The sequence below is a fragment of the Thermobia domestica genome, chromosome 5, assembly GCF_964235325.1.
Source record: "Thermobia domestica chromosome 5, izTheDome1.hap1.1, whole genome shotgun sequence".
In the NCBI taxonomy this organism is placed as follows: domain Eukaryota; kingdom Metazoa; phylum Arthropoda; class Insecta; order Zygentoma; family Lepismatidae; genus Thermobia; species Thermobia domestica.
In genome coordinates, this window is record NC_137458.1 from 149690391 (window position 1) to 149710342 (window position 19952).

Below are 19952 nucleotides of genomic sequence, written 5' to 3' on the forward strand. Positions count from 1 at the left end.
TTGGCTGCTGACTAGTTCGTCCGCATAGTTCGTTTATGCATTGTAAAATAACTTCGAGTTCAAGAAGAGTTCTCGAGTTAATCAAATTGAATAACACCGAGAAAACGGGAGAAGAAAACTTTGAGTCGGTACAGAAAACAAACAAGATCTTTTGAGTTCGTGTTCGAGTAATAATTATGTGCCTATTGTTGATCGAGGATCGTTACCATCAACAACAGAATTGAATAACGCCAAGAAAATGGGCGAAGAAAACATTGAATCTAGTGGTATAGTAAACGAAGATATTTTGAGTTCATGTTCAAGTGATGGTTATGTACCTAATGCTGACCCAGAATCTTTATCATCAACATAATATGATGACAACCCTAGACCCAAGAGAGAAAGAAGGGCAACTAATCCAAAGGAGACAATGCTACGAGGAACAGGTAAGAGAGATTACGAAACTAGGTTGACCATAAGTTCATTTCCTTGATACTGCTCTCAAGCCCCCCTTCTTTGAAATTCCGGTATTTTTTTTAAATATAGGCTTACCGGTACTACAATTTTACGCAAAATTGTCTCCACGTGTAAAATTTACACTCATTCTGAATTTGGGTGTCCGCAAAAGCGAAAATCTCTAAATTGAAACCGTTTTCTGTTTTTTTCTTATACGTAGAATCACCTCTCACGCACGCTTTCTTCATACTATGAATAAGGAATGGAATAGATTAAAAATTGTAATCAGTTGAATACCTAAGTTGTTTTCTATTAAGGGTGAGGTATATGGAAACTACTGATAATCCTATCTTCTGAGTCTTATGAATCCATTTGCCTATTTTCTTGAAACTTTTAATTATTTATCCACTAGTCTGGAAGTTGTGGTGGTACTTAAGTATATTTGAAGAACCGAAGGGTGATTGGATCATGTCCTAATACCCATTGCAAGTAGTTAGATTAAGACTGTATAAAGTAAATAGATTCATCGTGCTACCAGGTGATTGAATTTTCACAAAGTTTTAAGACGCAACTCACACAAAACAAGATTTCTCTAAATGAAATGCATTTCCTTTGGGGGAAACATATGACTTTGAAATGTTTTCCAAACTTAATTTTATAGAAATGTAGAAATATTTTTCGAAATGATCTAGTATTATATAGTACGGAGGTAGTATTTTTATCTAATAACTAATAACTTTTTTTTAAAATCAATTATTGTGTACCACAATGTAAAGAAACAAAATATTTAATTGAATTTTAAAATGTGTATAAAACAGGCAATGTATGAAGTGGAGGCAGTTTGAATATTCTTTAGGATTCATAATCCAATGGAAAATTTAGAGTGCCTTGACTTCTACAATGCAAATGACCGGCTATGACTTCTAGAACTAGGAAGACTCAGAAAGAATGTGCAAGAATGTTGACATGACGGAAAAATCATATAAATACTACCGGATTCTCTTCCAGGTAGGAGAAGTTCTTTTTTGACGTCGAAACTCTGCGAGTCAAATTATTCACAATTAGTTTTTTGTCACTCCGTCATTCTGTCCATAAGAGGTTCTGCTCATCGTCGTTACCAAAAGTAAGTGATTATGCATTGTCTTCTCTAGTTTTTAAGTCATACCAGTCCACATCATGCTCTGTAGTTATTCAGTCATTCAAGATCAGTTCATTAAATTCTTATTCTAAATTATTTCTGTGTTATCGAATTTTATCTTTGAAATTCTACTCCCATGTTTTTAATTAATTTTGAGCTACGCTATCTACGCCCCCAAGACTTGCATTAGTTTAAATTACTTCTTGGAGGAACTGGGTGGATGTTAAGGCCATTCAGTAGTTTTCATGTATGAGAATTGTTTGGGGTTCGCGACCCAGACAAGAGGTCTCCATTCGACATGCCTCCGGAAGTTTCTAACTGCCTTTTACGTCACAAAACCGGTCACGTTTAAGGTAGATTGCAAACCTATTTTTAAGGTTTTAGCACAATTCTTAGTTATCCTTAATGTTTAGCAATAAACATCTTGAATTGAACGCAGGAAATATTTGTATCACTTTTAAAACATTGGTCAGAATTCTAAGAATTTATTGACGAATACTTCAATTTCGTATGCTGATCTGAAATATCATCTACCTATTAAACGGCATAAACGTGGGACGTAAAACTCAAAGATTTCATTTCATTTTAAATGGATAACTAAGTTTAGTGGTCCGGGTCAGCCAGATTTGAAATAGAATTGAGAAACAAAAACTACAGTGTTTTCCATTTTAACTACTTTCTGTTATAATAATTGCTGAAGCTTGTGTTTATTATATGGAGCGTTCAGAGCACAAGGTAATCAAGCCATAGATTTGCGAGAAATATAGACATACAATTTATTGTAAGCTTACATGGAAATTTTAAGTTTGTACGGTATGCTTAATTTTACGGAAACTTTTACTTTTTTTTTTTTTTTTTTTTTTTTTTTGTCTTTACGTTGGCCTACTTTACCTTCAAATTTCATCCTATTTTCCACTGAAAAGTGCCTGTAATTCAACAAGGAAATAATTGTATATGATAATTAAATTGAAATTCATCGTAATTTGCCCATGACAAACACATTACCATTTTATATCGTAAAGATCAGATCCACCGGTATTGTAACAGAACGATGCTTGAGCGATTGACTGTAGAAATTCAAACCGCGATTAGTAATAATTTTACAGCCTTCATATATTACAGGTATAAACTCTTTAGTCAGTGGAGAGGAGGGCGTGGATCATGGGTCAGAGTTGATGACGTTGGAATTCGGTGGGTGGTGGGTCAGTACGAATCATGGTGGGTGGTAAGTCAGAGTGGGTAGTGATGGGTCAAAGTGGGTCAAGTGGGTCGAGAGTGACGATGAGTGGTGGGTCAGTAGGTCGTGGGTCAAGTTTTCCTTGACCCACGCCATCTCTGCAGCGCGTGCATCGCTGTGGTAGTAGTGGTTAAATGCTATTTTAGTATTTAGTGGTGCTATTTTAATATTTAGATGTCAATGTTTAGTGTTCTTAGTTAGAGCTCGTAATAAGAAAACTGAAGGCTATTATAACTTGCTAAGCGTATGTCCACAAGAACAATTCCTTTAAAACAATCTTCTCAGAGTCAGAGGAACGTATCTCATTTCAATAGTGTGTAGCTTGAAAATGAATTACTATTTTGGTTAGCTATCCTGTCATTTGTCTAGTATTGAAACCCATTTTGTAATGCCTTGATTACTACTCAATAATATTTTTCTATATTATTTTTTTAAAATTTTTCTTTTGAAATCGCTTATTTTCCTCTCTCCTGTAAGCTTATGAAAATGGAGTTACTTTTCTCTGGTTCTGATGCGACGTTATAATATCAGTACTGTTCTCTGAAAGTTGTGCACGGATACAATGTAACTAATTTACATCCTCCAGTTGAATTCTTTGTATTAGATAAAAATAGTTCTTTAATATGTCTCAGTTACTGGTAAATAATCGTGTTACGTTTGTTTGTTTGATAATTAATTGTGGCCGATTCAAAATATAGCAATCATTATTTTCCCGCAGAAACAATAATGGGGGAAAAATATTTTTTGATAAGAAACTATCTGTGAAACCACAGGAATTTTGGTGTCTACTAAAGAAAAATTTCTATCTATTAGGCATTCCATAAGAGGAAAGTTATATATGGCTGCTGGTTCTGAGAGACCCAGCGCAATGCGTTTTCCTGTGTCTTTCAATTGAGCGTTTAATTTATATGTGATAGTATCTATTTCTCCAAATCCAATTAATTCATTATATAAAGTTTTTGTCTGACAGACCTGAATAAAATTTTTAAATTCGAATTGGGTTCGCAACCATCTATCAGTAGTCCTTAACATCCATGGTTCGTAATAAAACAAAATACTCTTTGTATGAACAACTCCAAAAGTGCATTACCACCTGCAGTTCTCCTTTCCTTGCAATAGTAGGCAACCGAAATAGCTGAGTCGTTGAGTTGGTTGCGAATTAGAAAGACGTTGGACCAAACCTCAATTTTGTTACAAATATATCAGTTGGGACACTGCAAATAAGATAATAAAATAAATTGTTAAGAATGACTGCTTTATTATTGTGAGCGAAATGGATGATATAAAAAGTTACAAAATGATCTTATTTAAGCAGTTCAAACAAGATGAATATTAAGGAATAGATATCAGGGAAAAGCCATTTCTTTCCTTCTTCAAAAGAACTCGTAAAAAAAGATTACATAATCTAAAGGTTTAATATAAACTCCTAATAGCACAACACCAAACATCCACAAGAAAGAGAGAGAGAGACAAGCACAGACTGAGAGACACCATTGGCGTAGCAGACTTCCGGGCCTCCTTTGCAAGATAAAGACATGGACCCTACTTGTAAACCCAATTGTTATTATTATTATTATTATTATTATTATTATTATTATTATTATTATTATTATTATTATTATTGAAAACTCGTTTCCTTTTCCAAATCTCTGACTCTGCTTAAGAGCATGTCTGCATATAGCGGTCATGTGTGCGCATTTTTTCAATGAGCGGTCCCAAAGGCCAAAGGGGATGGAAATCTCCAAGAAAGAGGAACAAAATGCTTTCTTATGATAAATTTAAGTCAAAGTTCGAAGCACTTCATTTTGACATGTGCTTTCTTGTTTCTTTTCTTTTCTTTTCTTTTTTTTCTTTTTTTGGGAAGAGTAGAGTTTTGGCACCTAAGAAATTACAGTATATAATATTGCAAATTTGCAAGTGGAGTTATTTACATTGCTATTTATGGTAATAAAGAAATGTCACTAGAAAACACTATTGTAAAAATTAAGTTTTATTACTTCATCTATCGCAAGTCTTAGGGTCCTCTAATACCTCGCTTCCCCCCACGGAAGATGGATATCGAAAAATGGAATGTACATGAATCAACTATCAAAATCTATATGTATTCTTCCATTTCCATACCTAAGGTTGAGGGGGAAGGGGTGAGCCCGAAAAAAGCATTTTAAGCCAAAAAAAAAAAATGTTAAAAGTAGTTATACTTCCAGCATAATAGAAAAGTGTTACTGTAATTTATCTTTTACTTCTGTTTCTGATTGTCATCAAAATTCATCAACAGTACACATACTTTACATAGTATAAGAATACGTCTGTAATTTTTCACAACTTAGCAAATCGAAAGATAAAATTCTTGTGATAATAAAGTGGAATATTTTTACAAAATAATCATAATTCATTGCCCTTATTTCTGTCAGTAATTTTGACAGACTCAAAACTACAAGAATAATAGAACTAGAAATGAGAGATTTAATTCCTTTTTTCTCTCACACTAAAAGACGTCTGCATTTTGTTGAGATTGTTATTTTTTAAATATACAGCTATCCCGTGCTAATTCTGGTAGGGATGCGCATTAGTCGAGTTGAGCCGAGATTTAAGCCTGTCTCGACTTGTCTCGAGCAAATTTTGTCTGGACTCGAAAATATGTTTGTCTCGATTTTACAATTTTTGTCTCGACTCGACTCGAATTCGAGACTAGATGTCTCGAAATTCGAGTCGAGGCACAATATGAGTGAAAATATAAGCATACATCAGCCACAACATTATGACTACCTACCTAATTGGCAGTATGTCCACCTTTGGCACGGATAACAACGGCAATGCGTTTTGGCATGGACGCAATAATCCTTGGTAGGTCGCAGGAGAGAGTTGGCACCACATGTGCACACACAAGTGACCTAATTCACGTACATTCCTGGAAGGGGGCGTTGCGCTCCGACGTCACGTTCAACCACATCTCAGATGTGTTCGATTGGGTTCAGATCCGGGGAGTTGCTGGGTTAGCACATCACTTGGAACTCGCCCTTGTGTTGCTCGAACCACTTCATCATACTACCGCCCTTGTGACATGGTGCATTATCTTGTTGAAAAATGCCACTACCGTTGGGAAACGTGATTGTCATGCAGGGATGTACGTAGTCTGCAAGCAGTGTGCGATACGCCTCGGTCGTCAGGGTGCTAAAGCTCCACTATACACATGGATGTTCTCGTGAATGTTCCCCAGAGCATAATTAAGCCACCGCCAGCTTGTCTCCGTCCTGCAGTGCAGGTGTCAAGGAGCTGTTCCCTTTGAACACGACGGATTCGCACCTCCCATCGTTATGATGAAGAAGGTATCGGGATTCATTAGACAATTCAACGCTCTGCCACTGCGCCAAGGTCCAGTGCCGATGGTCACGTGTTCATTTTAGTCTCAGTTGCCGATGTCGTACTGTTAACATTTGCATATGGATGGGTCGTCGACTACGCAGGCCCATCGTTAGGAGTGTTTGGTGCACTGTGTGTTCAGACACACTTGTATTATTATCCGCAATAAAAAGTTAGCATATACTCTAACTTCCACATTTTCATTAATAATTCAGTTTTCTTACTACATTATCGCTTCTTTGTGGTTTCCTTAAGAAAGCAGTGTAGTAATGAATAATTATTTATGATTTTTGAGAAAAAATAAAGCAAAATAAGAAAATCATAAGCAAAAAACTTGGATTGTTATGAAACTTTAGTCTGTCAGATAATTACGCGAAGAATATTGCGAGGGAAATTTGCGGGAAAATGACTCCATATAATGCACAGGTATTAGGAACACTCACAAATATGTAAAATTGAAAGAACAGAAAATAATGTATTTTTGAGATGAACTTTCAATTCACACTTCACGCAAAGTTCCAATATGGGAAATCAATCAATGCCTGTAGTTGAAATTACTGAAAAAGACAGAAAATACCTATTTAAACTCCAGTGTAAACCTGCGCTTGGAGCGATTCTATTAGCTATATCACAACGCAATTTCATGAGTTGCTTCTGTGGTCAAGCCTGTTAAATAATGCTGTTGGAGTTCTAGAAACGGAGGGCGGTGGTTCGAGCCTGAGTACAGTAAATTTCTTTTTTCAATATATGGATGGTTTTTTTAAAATATAAAGTTCTATTTTGAAGTGCTTGAAAAAACTTCACGATTCAAAGCTCAATTATATTTATTCGCCGTCTCCATCAAATTATACGAAGACGGTAAAATAAGGAACATAAACATTCTTACAATGAGAACAGATTTCAATTCCCTGTGGGAGTTATCGTACGCGCCTTTGGCGTGGGAGAACTGGGTTCGATTTCCGGTGGGAGCTCATATGGTTCGGTTTCCATGTTAATCTGTAGGTCCTCGTCTCATATAGCCTCGCTGCTGACCGGAACGTTAAACTCGAAATCATCACCATCACCAACCGGCGGGAGTTTACGTGGTTCGGTTTTTACGTTAATCAGTACGTCCACGTCTGATATAGTCTTGTTGTTAAACTCCAAAGTTAAATACCAACTGGAAACTATACGTCCAAAATGAAAATTATTCATGCTCCTGTTACCTATTCCTATTCATACATATATATATATATATATATATATATATATATATATATATATATATATATATATATATATATATATATATATATATATATTAAGTAATTTTAATCTTCTCGTCACTATGTTTTTGTTATTATAATTTTTAAAATTTTCAAATTCAAAGATTTAATTTATTTTGTTTTCGTTCCCTTCAAATCATATTCAGTTACTTTAAATTTTCTATATTTTAGCTCCAGTTGGTTGCTTGCAGTATTATAAGGATCTTAGTGGAACTATCGAGAGTTTTAATTATAACAACGGAGATGGACAGTATCAATCCAATTTGGATTACGCGATTTGTATTCGACGCTCACTGAACACATGTATGATGGAATTCCAGCAGTCTCCAGGATCAATATTCTCAGTAGCTTCCAGTGCAGATGATGCCGATGGATTTGGTCGAGCGGGGACTGCTTTCTGTGATCTCAGCAGCCACGACTATCTTTATATCCCTGGAGGAGGAATTGGTTTTCACGGAACTCCCACTGCAGAGAAATTCTGCGGTAAAAGCCTCTCAGGAGAAGCAGTTGTAGCAGCTGCCAAAATGCTTGGAGGGCCAGCAGTTGAACATCGAGAAGACAGAGGATACAACGCGACTTCCTCACCTGTAAGAAGTAAGTTCTAGATGCTGAATACTCTGTAGTAGTGACTGGTCTTAGCTATTAGCATACTGTAGATTAAGAAACTATCAGAATAACCTTCGTATTATATAAATGTCTTCCCGGTTTTAGCCACGTCTTCAAATAGTTTGTCTACTGAAGTAAAGATGTACCAGTGTCTTATTTATTTAAATATATGTACCCAATCCTAATGTCACAGACGAAGTATTTGAAAATGTGGCTAAAACCATGGATATATTTACAGCCATTGTCAAAAGTCTGAGCACATGGTTGACTTTTTCGAATTTTCCAAATAAAAGACACTGTCCATAGAAAACCACGTTTATTGGTCTCGTTTTTTAAATTAAGCAACGTTTTTTTAACTAAACAACGTTGTTCATATAAGGTTACGAAAATTCATGGTCTTGTCGACATCGAGACAAATTTACAATGAGGAAAGTTGCTTGGCAATAAACAGATAACTAATGAACAGTCATTTCGAGCAGAAAACATTCCAGAAGATACTCCTGGGCCAAAAAGTAAAATAAAACAACGACTGGAACAGTGGCGTAGGGAAGGGGGGTCCAGAGGGGCCGGGCCCCACCAAAGAGGTCCGACAATGTACTTTGGTACTGTGATGTTTGTAATTTTTTTATATATTTTTGTGTTTATATATTTTTTGTTTGTAATTTTTCTATATGTACTTATAACAGCACTTGCCCCGCACCCCAAACACACATTCTGGCTACGCTACTGGACTAGAATAATGAACAATGGAAGAGAGCGCTCTGGACCAACGAATTTAAATTCCAACTTTTCGCATTCTAATGCTGTTTGTCCCGAGAGCGCTTTTATCTCGATCGCGTAATACCTACAGCAAGGCACGGAGAAGGGGATCTAGAGTCATTGGTTAGGGATGCTTTACAGACTACCAGGTTGATAATTTAGTTCAAAGTAATAGAATAATGAACAAAACTGTGTTTCACAATGTTTAAGTGAGGCGTGGAATTTCATCAGGGATGCGGATATAGAACAGTAACTTCATAGTAGAATATTACCAATTCTCCAAGCTATGCAGTAAAGGCGACGCTTGTATGACCAACAATCGCAGTCACCAGATTTGTTACCCACGAGCTCTTGTAAGATTAATTTGCCAGGACAGTCCGTAAATAGGTGGCAACGAATACTCAAGGTCTTTGGAAGGCTCTTCAGAGCTACTGTACTCGCATAGCTTCGCAAAAATGTTGGATAAATTATTCAAACAAATTCCTGGAATTTGTAATGCTTTCATCGAGGCTAAGGGTCGGTATTTCATTGAACGTAAACATAATAAATTTGTCTCAGAAAACAGAGCCGCATGTTTTAATTTCCTTATATGAGTAATTATGTTTGTTTTACAGAACAAGTCCAACAAACTAGGTTTCCTTACGGATATAAGTCTTTTAATTCTGAAAAATCAGTACTGTGCTGAAACTTTTAACGAGTACTATATAATAGGAAGCATATATATGGTATTAGAAAGTCAATATTCTGTCTCATACAATTATTTCTATTTTGGTTGGTTGATTGCCTGGAATTCAGCGTTCCTTTTCAGTACCGAGGTTATATAACGTGTGGACCTACAGTGTAAGATGAATCCTATTGCTCTCTAATAGTAGCAAATGCTATTTTGGTAGTCCTTTCGAACTTTTAACAGACAAAATTGGCTTAGGTACTTTCAAGACGATACATCAAATTACATTTTTCGTTGTACTTGATTATCGTTAAAATAGTTTAGTGTTTTATACAGTTACACTAGCAGCACACTGGATAGATCATCTGTAGGCTAATGGTGGGCACGATTGCGTATTGGTTAGAACAAAAATAAAATTAAGAAAAGAAAATTGTTCCAACGTCGTTTAAGGCGTATGTTCACCAAACATCCATTTGCTGTCATTTATCCAACCGTTCCGATCCTCCACTCCTAATTGCAATTTAATTCCCTTCATCGGGGGCTGTGTTGGCAAATTGTCGGGAGAGCGGTGAACGGTAAGGAAAACGTTGGTAGGTGGCTAACCTACCGTTAGTTGGAATTCAATTTAGTATGCCTTTCAGTAGCAAGGCTATATGAGACGTTGACCTCCAGCTTAACGTGGCATTCTATCTATATCAGCTTCCACCAGGAATTCACCACGGGTCTCCCGCATCAAAGGAGATACACAGAAAATGAAGAAGTGTTAATGCAACACAAAATCACTACCACTATAGCGTGTTACTTGTGTTATTTCAACAGGAAGGACGTTGTCTCACTCCCCAGCTTATCATAAATAACTAGTAACTCGCAATGAGAACTTAGATTGTTTTTTATTGCTTGCTATGAGTAAAGTTACACAGTACAGGTGTATATTTGGCATTTGCACCTAGTAACGAATAACGTACTATGTTTCTGTAATCGGTTACAAAAAAATGTAAGTCTATTACTTCTTTCAGTTTTACGTCCCACGGTTAAGCCGACTAGGCTAAAGGAGACGGTGATGATGAGAAATGAATGAAATAGTGGAATGAAGAAAATAAGAGGAAACGGGAGAACCCCGAGGAAATCCACGCACACGATGTTTGTTCATAAAGTTCACTTAGGGCGAGCTTGGATCGAACAGGGACCCCATGCACCAGAAGCGAACGCTCTACCACTGACCAGGGAACATCTTATATTGATAGTAGCATTGCCCAATCAAACAAAGCGCAATCGATATAGGAGTGAAGAAAAGTGAAAAATCCAAAATTTTATGGGCCGACACCGAGAAACACAGGAGATACAGAGGAAAGAAGGATCTAGAATCATGTGAAGATAGCAATGCAAAAGATACACTGACACAGAAAGAACTTCAAAATGATCAAAGTAATCAAAATGATATTTACACAACAGTATAGTAAGCAAACATTGTGCCCACAGACATGCTCAAAATGCAGTGTTGCCAACGGAGCAAAAATAAAGTTTTGTTAAACGGCATGGAATACAAATTGTAACAAAACCATTAATGTGTGAAGTGATACAATATTACGTGCATTAGAAAAGTGGGCCTGCTAATCAATTGTCAATCCAAGAGCATGCATCATTTCAATTTTGTGTGTTGTGTTTAATACTATTCTGATTTTCCACTTGGGCAAAACTGCTTCGACATTCTGTTTCGTCACTTATTTTCGTACTTCAGTGATTATCTTCTTGTTTGTGGTCTTATATTTTGGTTTTAACTAGTTCGAATCGTGTTCTATGTGTATATCTAAGATTCATATAGGCCTATCCTCAAACGTTGTCAACACTGTACATCAAGGGCACAATGTTTGCTTACTATACTGTTGTGTAAATAACATTTTGATTACTTTAATCATTTTGAAATTCTTTCTGTGTCAGTGTATCTTGCATTGCTATCTTACATGATTCTAGATCCTTCTTTCCTCTGTATCTCCTGTGTTTCTGGGTGACGGCCCGTAAAACTTTCGATTTCTCACTTTTCTTTTCTCTATCGATTGCGCATTGTTTGATTGTGCAATGCTACTATCAATATAAGATGTTCTCTTGTGAGCCATCGCGGCCCCAGCCTATGAGTTGCCTGACATTTACATGAGTAGCAGTACTGATGTATGTTATTCTTATGTGATAGGAACTTAGTTCAATAATGCGTTTTTCGTTACTTTTTAAGTGCAATAACATAACGTAACACCACGTTCGTACAAAAATCTCGAACAAGTTCCTACCTCTCAACTGTCTAGTTCAAAACGCGTGCGCCCTTCGTAATGTTGATCCCGAGTTCGATTCTCGATGGAAGAGCGCAATGAACACATATTGGTTCGGATTCCGCCTGAATCTGAAGGTCCACGTCCCATATAGCCTCGGTGTGCTGAAAGCACACGCTAACTGCAACAAATAACAAAGAAACTAAATTATTCTTCATTGTTGCATGATATTTTTTTTATTTATTATTTCCAATTACAGGTTATGCCTCTGGTCCGATCGTTTTGAGATTCCACAGCGATGACGTCACAAATCCTGAAGTGGAGAAAGGATTCAGAATACAATATATGCAAATGGGTACTGGCTGCATGCGATTCTTTTGATCCTTTATTTATTTTATTTATTAACGAGTGACAAAAACAAAACAAAATAATAATAATAATAATAATAATAATAATAATAATAATATCGCCGTTTGGAACCGATGCAATAGGGGGTGCACGATATTGTGCTGCCAGAACCCTTCATGGGTAACAACAATACAGTTTGGTTACTGTACTGATCTCAACGTGTATAGTCAGTCTATTTGTCAGAAATTTATGAATACACCAATAAGAATATGGTTTTTATTTTTATTTTTATAAGAATGAATAAATGCATCTATAAAATGCAAATGCTTGTGTTTCTCAATTAATATTATTACACTAATTTTGTTAGTTATCTATTTTTAAGCATCCTTGAAGACGTAGATACAAAGTGCTCTGATACCAGTAGCGTAACTAGAATTTTTCTCAGTGAGGGCCAATGAAGGGCCCAAGAAAATTTTGAGGGGGCCATCTCCAATGAATGATATATATATATATATATATATATATATATATATATATATATATATATATATATATATATATATATATATGTGTGTGTGTGTGTGTTTTCAAGGTGAATGTCTTCATCTTTGTTGTTCATGATTTTACTCTTTTACGGCGAAAGTGTAAGAATTTACTACTTCAAACAACTAGGATACATTAATACAATTGATTTCCAATATAAGTAAGTAGTAATTTAATCGCTGCATTTAAAATATGTGTGGCTAGTAGGTTTAAGTGGAAGCAGAGAAATACACTTTTACAGATCAAGAAAATAACTTAGAGGTTCATGCCTCGACTTAAAAGAGGATCTTTCTATTCTTGTGGGCAGCAGCAAACTTAAACTTCTTCAAGATCTAACGATTTAGCAATTTTCTTAAATATAAAGTAATCCTAAGTTTTTCAACCTATCATCAGTCATTGAATTACCTATATATCTTTAATCTTTTCAAACATGAGAATGGCCTTTCACATGTAGCACTAGAAACTTATATAGAGATTATATGTAACTTGTTGGTTTCTAGGAATGCGTTTTTGTAGACGCAAAGATGAACGAAATTCACCAGGGAGTCAACTTTGGTTTTCTCTCGTCTTCATACCACTTAATTGTGTTTGGGAGGATTTTATGTTTACATTAAAATATTTCCAGATCACTTCCATAATACTGGACCATATGCTCCACAATGTTGTAATTTAGAACGTTTTCACCTTTTCGATGTAACAAGGTGATTGATCTAATGATTTTGCTACATGATCCAAAGCGTTTTTCCGTCTCAGTGATTGCTTTATCAATAGTAGGCAGAAAAATGTCTCTTATCTTTAAGAAAATTCGTTTTCTGCCTCCAATGAAGGACGAGATTAATCCAAAATGAATTTGTGATATTTCGATGGGGAATGCCTAATTCGTTTCCACAAGGAACCCCTATAGCCTATCTGTTTCCGGTTCTGGAATTTCAGGACCATTTTCTATGCATATCGACAAATATTCTTGATAAATTTGTTCGAATGTTGTTCGTTGAGAGTCATATTCTCCAGACCACATTTTCGACAGCGTTTGAACTAGTGAATCTACAAGAATCAAACCTTCCGACATGTCTGCATCTACTTGAAATAAGGTGTAGAGACTTTTATTGTGAGTTTGTATCATTGTCATTATATTTGCATAACGTTTCTCTTTTGTTTTTAAAAGACAGTTTGTGTGTGTGTGTGTGAGTGTCAGCAAGTTGAGCACCAAGAGATCCATACAAGACGGTCCTCCGGAATTCGTAAAAAAAGACAATATAACAGTAAGTTGTAAGTGTTTCAGTTGTTGTGTAGTTAGTGCAAATAAACATTTATTCATTTATCACAATTAAGTTGTTTTGTGAACATTTATTCATCAAAAGACAGAAACATTGGTCAGCTCCGACCGGATCACAGTGAACCAGCGTTTGATATAAACTGTGAATGTGTATGTGAACAATTGTTACATTGCTCTTTGTTTAGTGCTGTTCATGTGTGCAGTGACATTTATTAATTCTTCTGGAAACTATGTGAATAGACATAAGTGAGAACGGAACACGTTCATCAGTGTGGACTTGTGTTTATTAGTTAGTGTGGACTTACAACATTTTTCAAGATGGAGGACTCAGAAAGAAGCAAGTTAGTGAAACAACGTGGTGTGTGCAAAAGTCAACTGACAAGAATTCAAAACTACGTAAGTAATATTAATTCAACAACTACAATTAGTCAGGTGAAAGTACGTAAGACTGCAATGATTGAGTTGTATAAAAAGTTCGATGAAGTACAATCACAGTTAGAAATAAATTACGAACAAGTAGAGGACGATGCATATAGAGAGGACTTTGAAACCAGTTACTGTGATGTATTAGCGCAACTAGAGGATTGTATTATTCAGCGTAGCCAGGAATCTCATTCAAACAATTCCTCAAAAAATGAGAATCAGGTGTCAAATGATCAATTAAAATTGCCTCGTGTTGAATTGCCATCATTTGAAGGACGATACGAAAATTGGCTTTCATTTTCAGACAATTTTAAAGTTATGATTCATAATAACGATAACGTGTCAGTGTTGCAAAAGTTCCATTACCTTAGGAGTGCATTGAGAGGGGAGGCGTATGATTTAATAGCGAATCTGCAAGTTACAGAAGCTAATTATAAAATTGCATGGCAATTATTGAAAGACAGGTATGAAAATAAGCGTTTGATTGCAGCTACTCATGTCCGTAATTTGTTACATATTAAATGTATCACAAAGGAAACTACATCAGAATTAAGAGAATTTATTAATACAGCTACTAGTAACTTGAATGCATTACGAGCTTTAGATTTGCAGACACCACTAGAAGAGGTTTTGTTAGTTCAACATTTCGTTTCACAATTAGACAGTAACACTAGGCGTGCGTGGGAGTTACAAATCACAGATCATTCTTTCCCTCCCTTATCAGAGTTCTTTGCTTTCTTGGAACGTAGGTGTCAAGCATTTGAAACTATAAAAAATACACCATCGCAGGAAGTAGTGTCAAGGTCAAGGGGCGATAAAAATAGACAAAGTGCTGAACCAAAACAAAAAGAAAAAACAACCAAATCATACGTGACAACAACTCAGTCTTTCTGTAACTTTTGTAAACAAAACCTAATACATCAGTTGTTTAAATGTCCTGCATTTTTAAACGCTGAAGCAAAAGAAAGACAAGACTATGTTCGAGATAATTTATTGTGTTTCAACTGTCTCAAAAAAGAATGTAAAGTTAAGACTTGTAGATCAGGTGGCTGTAAACGCTGTTGCAAAAAGCATAATACCTTGCTGCATTATGACGTAATGTCAAAATCAGATGAGAAAACCAGTGTTGCTAATTCACAATCAAGAAATTTTTCGAGTCATTCTAATACGAATAGGGAAAATATAACACAAGGTTCTTATTGCATTTTCAAGGGAAAACCAAATGTTACTGTTATGTTATCTACTGCTATAGTAAATGTACGAGATGCAAATGGTAAATTACATCCATGTAGAGTATTATTAGATTCTGCCAGTCAAAGTAATTTTGTAACTGAAGATTTAGTTCAAAGGTTGCGTCTACCTAAAAATAAACACCGAGTTCCAATTCAAGGTATTAATAGTGTGATTAGTGAAACAAAGGATTGTGTAGATGTACATATAGAATCAAGAATTCGTGAATTTGCAATTGATGTAAACTGTTTAGTTTTGCTCAAAATAACAGATAACATTCCAAGTAGGCCAATAGATCATACTGATTGGAACTTGCCGACAGACATAGTGTATGCAGATCCTAATTTTCACCAACCAGATACTATTGACATTTTGTTAGGCGCGGAAGTGTTTTTGGACATTTTGCGATCGCATAAACTAACTAGACCAGGGAATTATCCAGTAGTACAAGAGACTGAATTTGGGTACATTTTGGCGGGTAAAATTCCTACAACAAGAGATTCTAGTATACCGCAAGTGTCATTTTTTGTGCAAGAAAGTAACCTTGATAGACAGTTACAGACATTTTGGGAGCTCGAAACTATACATTCAACAGTCATGACTCAAGAAGAAAGGCAATGTGAACGACACTTTGAGGAAAACACTATCAGAGATAGCAGTGGTCGATTCGTTGTACGTCTGCCAATTAAGCCAAATCATAAACCATTAGGAGAATCATATAATTTAGCTCTTCGTAGATTTTACCAGCTAGAAAGACGGTTGCAGCAGTGTCCAGAAATTAACGAGCAGTACTGTAACTTTATGAGGGAATATGAAGAATTAGATCATATGAAACCAGTGAAAGAAGAACATGAAGATAGTGGTATGAAATGTTATCTGCCACATCATGCAGTATTGAAACCATCCAGTACCACAACAAAGCTAAGAGTGGTTTTCGACGCTTCTGCAAAGACTTCAACGGGGGTTTCATTAAACGACATACTTATGACAGGACCAACAATCCAGCAAGATTTACATTCAATCGTCACGAGATTTCGAACCTTTCCTATTGCTTTTACGGCGGATATTCAGTCAATGTATCGAATGATTAAAGTTCATGAAGATGACATTGGAGTTCAAAGAATTCTGTGGAGATATTCATCAGTGGAACCAGTCAAGATTTATGAGTTGCAGCGGGTCACATATGGTGAAGCATCATCACCATATTTGGCGACAGCGTGTCTTCGAAGGTTAGCGGAAGAAGAAAGAAGTAAATATCCTCAAGCAGCAATAGTATTGGAACGTGATTTTTATATGGATGATGTAAGCTCAGGATGCCATAATGTCGAACAGGCGTTAAAGCTTCAGAAAGAACTTATTCAATTATTGCAAAGCGGTGGGTTTACTTTAAGAAAATGGTGTTCGAACGAGCCAGCATTGTTGGAAGCAGTGCCAGAAGAACATAGGGAAATTAACTTACCGTTTGAATTTGAGTCCGAGTCAGGTGTTTCAACATTGGGTTTATCGTGGAATCCTGCATCAGATAAGCTTCTCATCACCAACAAGTCAGTTAAAGAATGTCTCACGACCAACATACCAACCAAACGTCAAGTGACTTCGACAATAGCAAAAATATTTGATCCTTTAGGACTTATCAGCCCTGTAGTTACTCCGTTCAAGATTTTCTTACAACAAATGTGGATCCATAAGATCAATTGGGATGATCAAATACCATCAGAGCTCTATCAGCAATGGTTAGACCTGTGTCATCATCTTCCAAGTGTTAACGAAATACAAATTGATAGATGTGTAGTATTGAAGAATTATGTTCATGTCGAGATACATGGGTTTGCTGACAGCAGTCAACTTGCGTACGGCTGTTGCATTTATGTTAGAACTGTGGACATTTCAGGCAAAACTACTGTTAAACTTTTGGGTTCTAAATCGAGAATAGCTCCTATTAAAAAGGTAACGTTACCAAGACTTGAACTTTGTGCGGCAGTACTTTTGAGCAGGTTGTATCACAAAATTATTTCAATATTAAACATTTCAGTGAATAGTACTTACTTCTGGACCGATTCAAAAATAGTGCTTGCATGGATATCATCTCCAGCTGCCAGATGGAAGGAGTTCGTGGCAAACAGGGTTGCAGAGATACAGGAGATCACATCAGTCAACCAGTGGCATCATGTGTCGTCAATGGACAATCCAGCCGACATTATTACACGGGGAATGGATCCGAAACAATTGAAGGAAGCAGATATTTGGTGGCATGGACCCGCATGGCTTGAATCATCTGCATGGCCCGAACAATCAGAAGTGGTAGACGAAGGTGTTCCAGAAGAAAGGAAAGTAACGACCATATCTTTAGCCAGTTATGAAGGTAACATAAGCTTTCTGGAAAAATTTTCATCATTGTGGAAACTATTGCGAGTTATTTGTGTGTGTCGTCGTTTTATTTACAATTGTAAAAATCACAACGAGAAGAAAGTAGGAACTATTTCCACTACTGAAATTGGTGATACTTTACAACAATGCATTAAGTTAACCCAAGAGGTTAGTTATTCGCAAGAATTCAAGGACTTAGCTTCATCAGGCCAAGTTTCATCCCAAAGTGAACTTAAATCATTGTATCCATTTATAGATAATGAACAGTTGCTACGAGTGGGAGGACGACTAAAAAACTCCGACTTACCGTATGATAGCCGACATCAGATCATCTTACCACCTAAAGAGCATCTCACCAAATTGATAATTGAAGCGGAACATAGAAGATTGTTACATGCTGGACCGCAGTTATTAATTTCATCATTGAGGCAAAAATATTGGATCCCACGAGCTAAACAAGTCGTTCGATCTATCATTCATCAGTGTCTAGTTTGTTTTAAATTGAAAGCGTCAGCCTCAGAACAACTCATGGGTCAATTACCATCAGCACGAGTACAGCCAGCTCGAGCTTTTATTCACGTAGGGGTGGATTTCGCCGGTCCCCTAATGATTAAGCAAGGAACTAGATCTCGTAAAGTGACAAAGGCGTATGTTGCAATATTCGTGTGCTTAGCAACCAAAGCGATTCATATGGAGTTAGTGAGTGATTTGAGTAGCCAAGCATTTTTAGCAGCTCTTCGAAGATTTGTATCCAGAAGAGGCAAATTTTCGAACATCTATAGTGACAACGGAACCAATTTCATTGGAGCTCAGCGAGAACTTAAGGAGCTTCAACAACTACTCAGTTCACAACAATTTCGAAACTCAATTCAAGATGTTGCAGTGCAAGAAGGATTTACATGGCATTTCATTCCACCCAGAGCAAGTCATTTTGCAGGCATTTGGGAAAGTGCAGTGAAGTCATTTAAGTTTCATTTAAGAAGGATAGTAGGTTGCACGATTTTGACTTTTGAAGAACTCAACACAGTTATAACACAAATAGAAGCCTGTTTGAATTCAAGACCAATCACCGTTCTATCCAATGATCCCGATGATCCTTCATTTTTGTCGCCAGGACATTTCCTTATTGGTGAGCCTTTGATGAGCATTCCTGAACCAGATCTAGTGGACATTCCGACCAACCGATTATCAAGATGGAATCACCTTCAGAAGATGAAGCAGCATTTTTGGAAAAGATGGTCTCAGGATTATCTACATGAACTACAGCAGAGAAGAAAATGGACAACAAAACAAACTAATATTTCTATTGGAGATGTGGTTCTAATCAAAGAAGACAATTCTCCTCCATTGTCATGGAAATTAGGTGTTATTCAACAAGTGTTTCCGGGAAAAGATGGACTAGTGAGAGTAGTGAGTGTAAAGTGTAAGACAGGGACTGTTAAAAGACCGATTACTAAAATTGTACCTTTACCGAAAAATGATCATGTGGATTGTGTGTAAGTTGATTGACTTGGTTCAATCAAGAGAGGGGAGAATGTAGAGACTTTTATTGTGAGTTTGTATCATTGTCATTATATTTGCATAACGTTTCTCTTTTGTTTTTAAAAGACAGTTTGTGTGTGTGTGTGTGAGTGTCAGCAAGTTGAGCACCAAGAGATCCATACAAGACGGTCCTCCGGAATTCGTAAAAAAAGACAATATAACAGTAAGTTGTAAGTGTTTCAGTTGTTGTGTAGTTAGTGCAAATAAACATTTATTCATTTATCACAATTAAGTTGTTTTGTGAACATTTATTCATCAAAAGACAGAAACATTGGTCAGCTCCGACCGGATCACAGTGAACCAGCGTTTGATATAAACTGTGAATGTGTATGTGAACAATTGTTACATTGCTCTTTGTTTAGTGCTGTTCATGTGTGCAGTGACATTTATTAATTCTTCTGGAAACTATGTGAATAGACATAAGTGAGAACGGAACACGTTCATCAGTGTGGACTTGTGTTTATTAGTTAGTGTGGACTTACAACATTTTTCAAG

At 36.3% G+C, this 19952-nt stretch overlaps 2 protein-coding genes across 2 annotated transcripts; both read left to right on the plus strand.

Annotated features, from left to right (window-relative positions):
* Positions 1-394: 394 nt before the first annotated feature.
* LOC145686176 (uncharacterized) lies at positions 395-12541 on the plus strand. The gene is made up of 3 exons (XM_081759196.1): positions 395-425; positions 7607-8029; positions 11988-12541. Exons 1-3 carry the CDS (start codon positions 410-412, stop codon positions 12107-12109), a joined length of 561 nt encoding a protein of 186 aa, XP_081615322.1. The 5' UTR covers positions 395-409; the 3' UTR covers positions 12110-12541.
* Positions 12542-14213: 1672 nt separating this feature from the next.
* Positions 14214-19415, plus strand: LOC145685275 (uncharacterized). The gene is made up of 2 exons (XM_081757643.1): positions 14214-17910; positions 18172-19415. The coding sequence occupies exons 1-2, from the start codon at positions 14214-14216 to the stop codon at positions 19413-19415; spliced, it is 4941 nt and encodes a 1646-aa protein (XP_081613769.1).
* The last annotated feature ends 537 nt before the right edge of the window (positions 19416-19952 follow it).

What these genes read in the sequence shown, in the direction of transcription:
- LOC145686176 (XM_081759196.1), top strand. An exon ending in GACTTCCTCACCTGTAAGAA is followed by an intron (nt 8,030 to 11,987) that starts GTAAGTTCTAGA and finishes TTCCAATTACAG; the next exon opens with GTTATGCCTCTGGTCCGATC.
- LOC145685275 (XM_081757643.1), top strand. Translation starts at nt 14,214, where the DNA reads ATGGAGGACTCAGAAAGAAGCAAGTTAGTGAAACAACGTGGTGTGTGC. An exon ending in ATCTTTAGCCAGTTATGAAG is followed by an intron (nt 17,911 to 18,171) that starts GTAACATAAGCT and finishes ATCCATTTATAG; the next exon opens with ATAATGAACAGTTGCTACGA.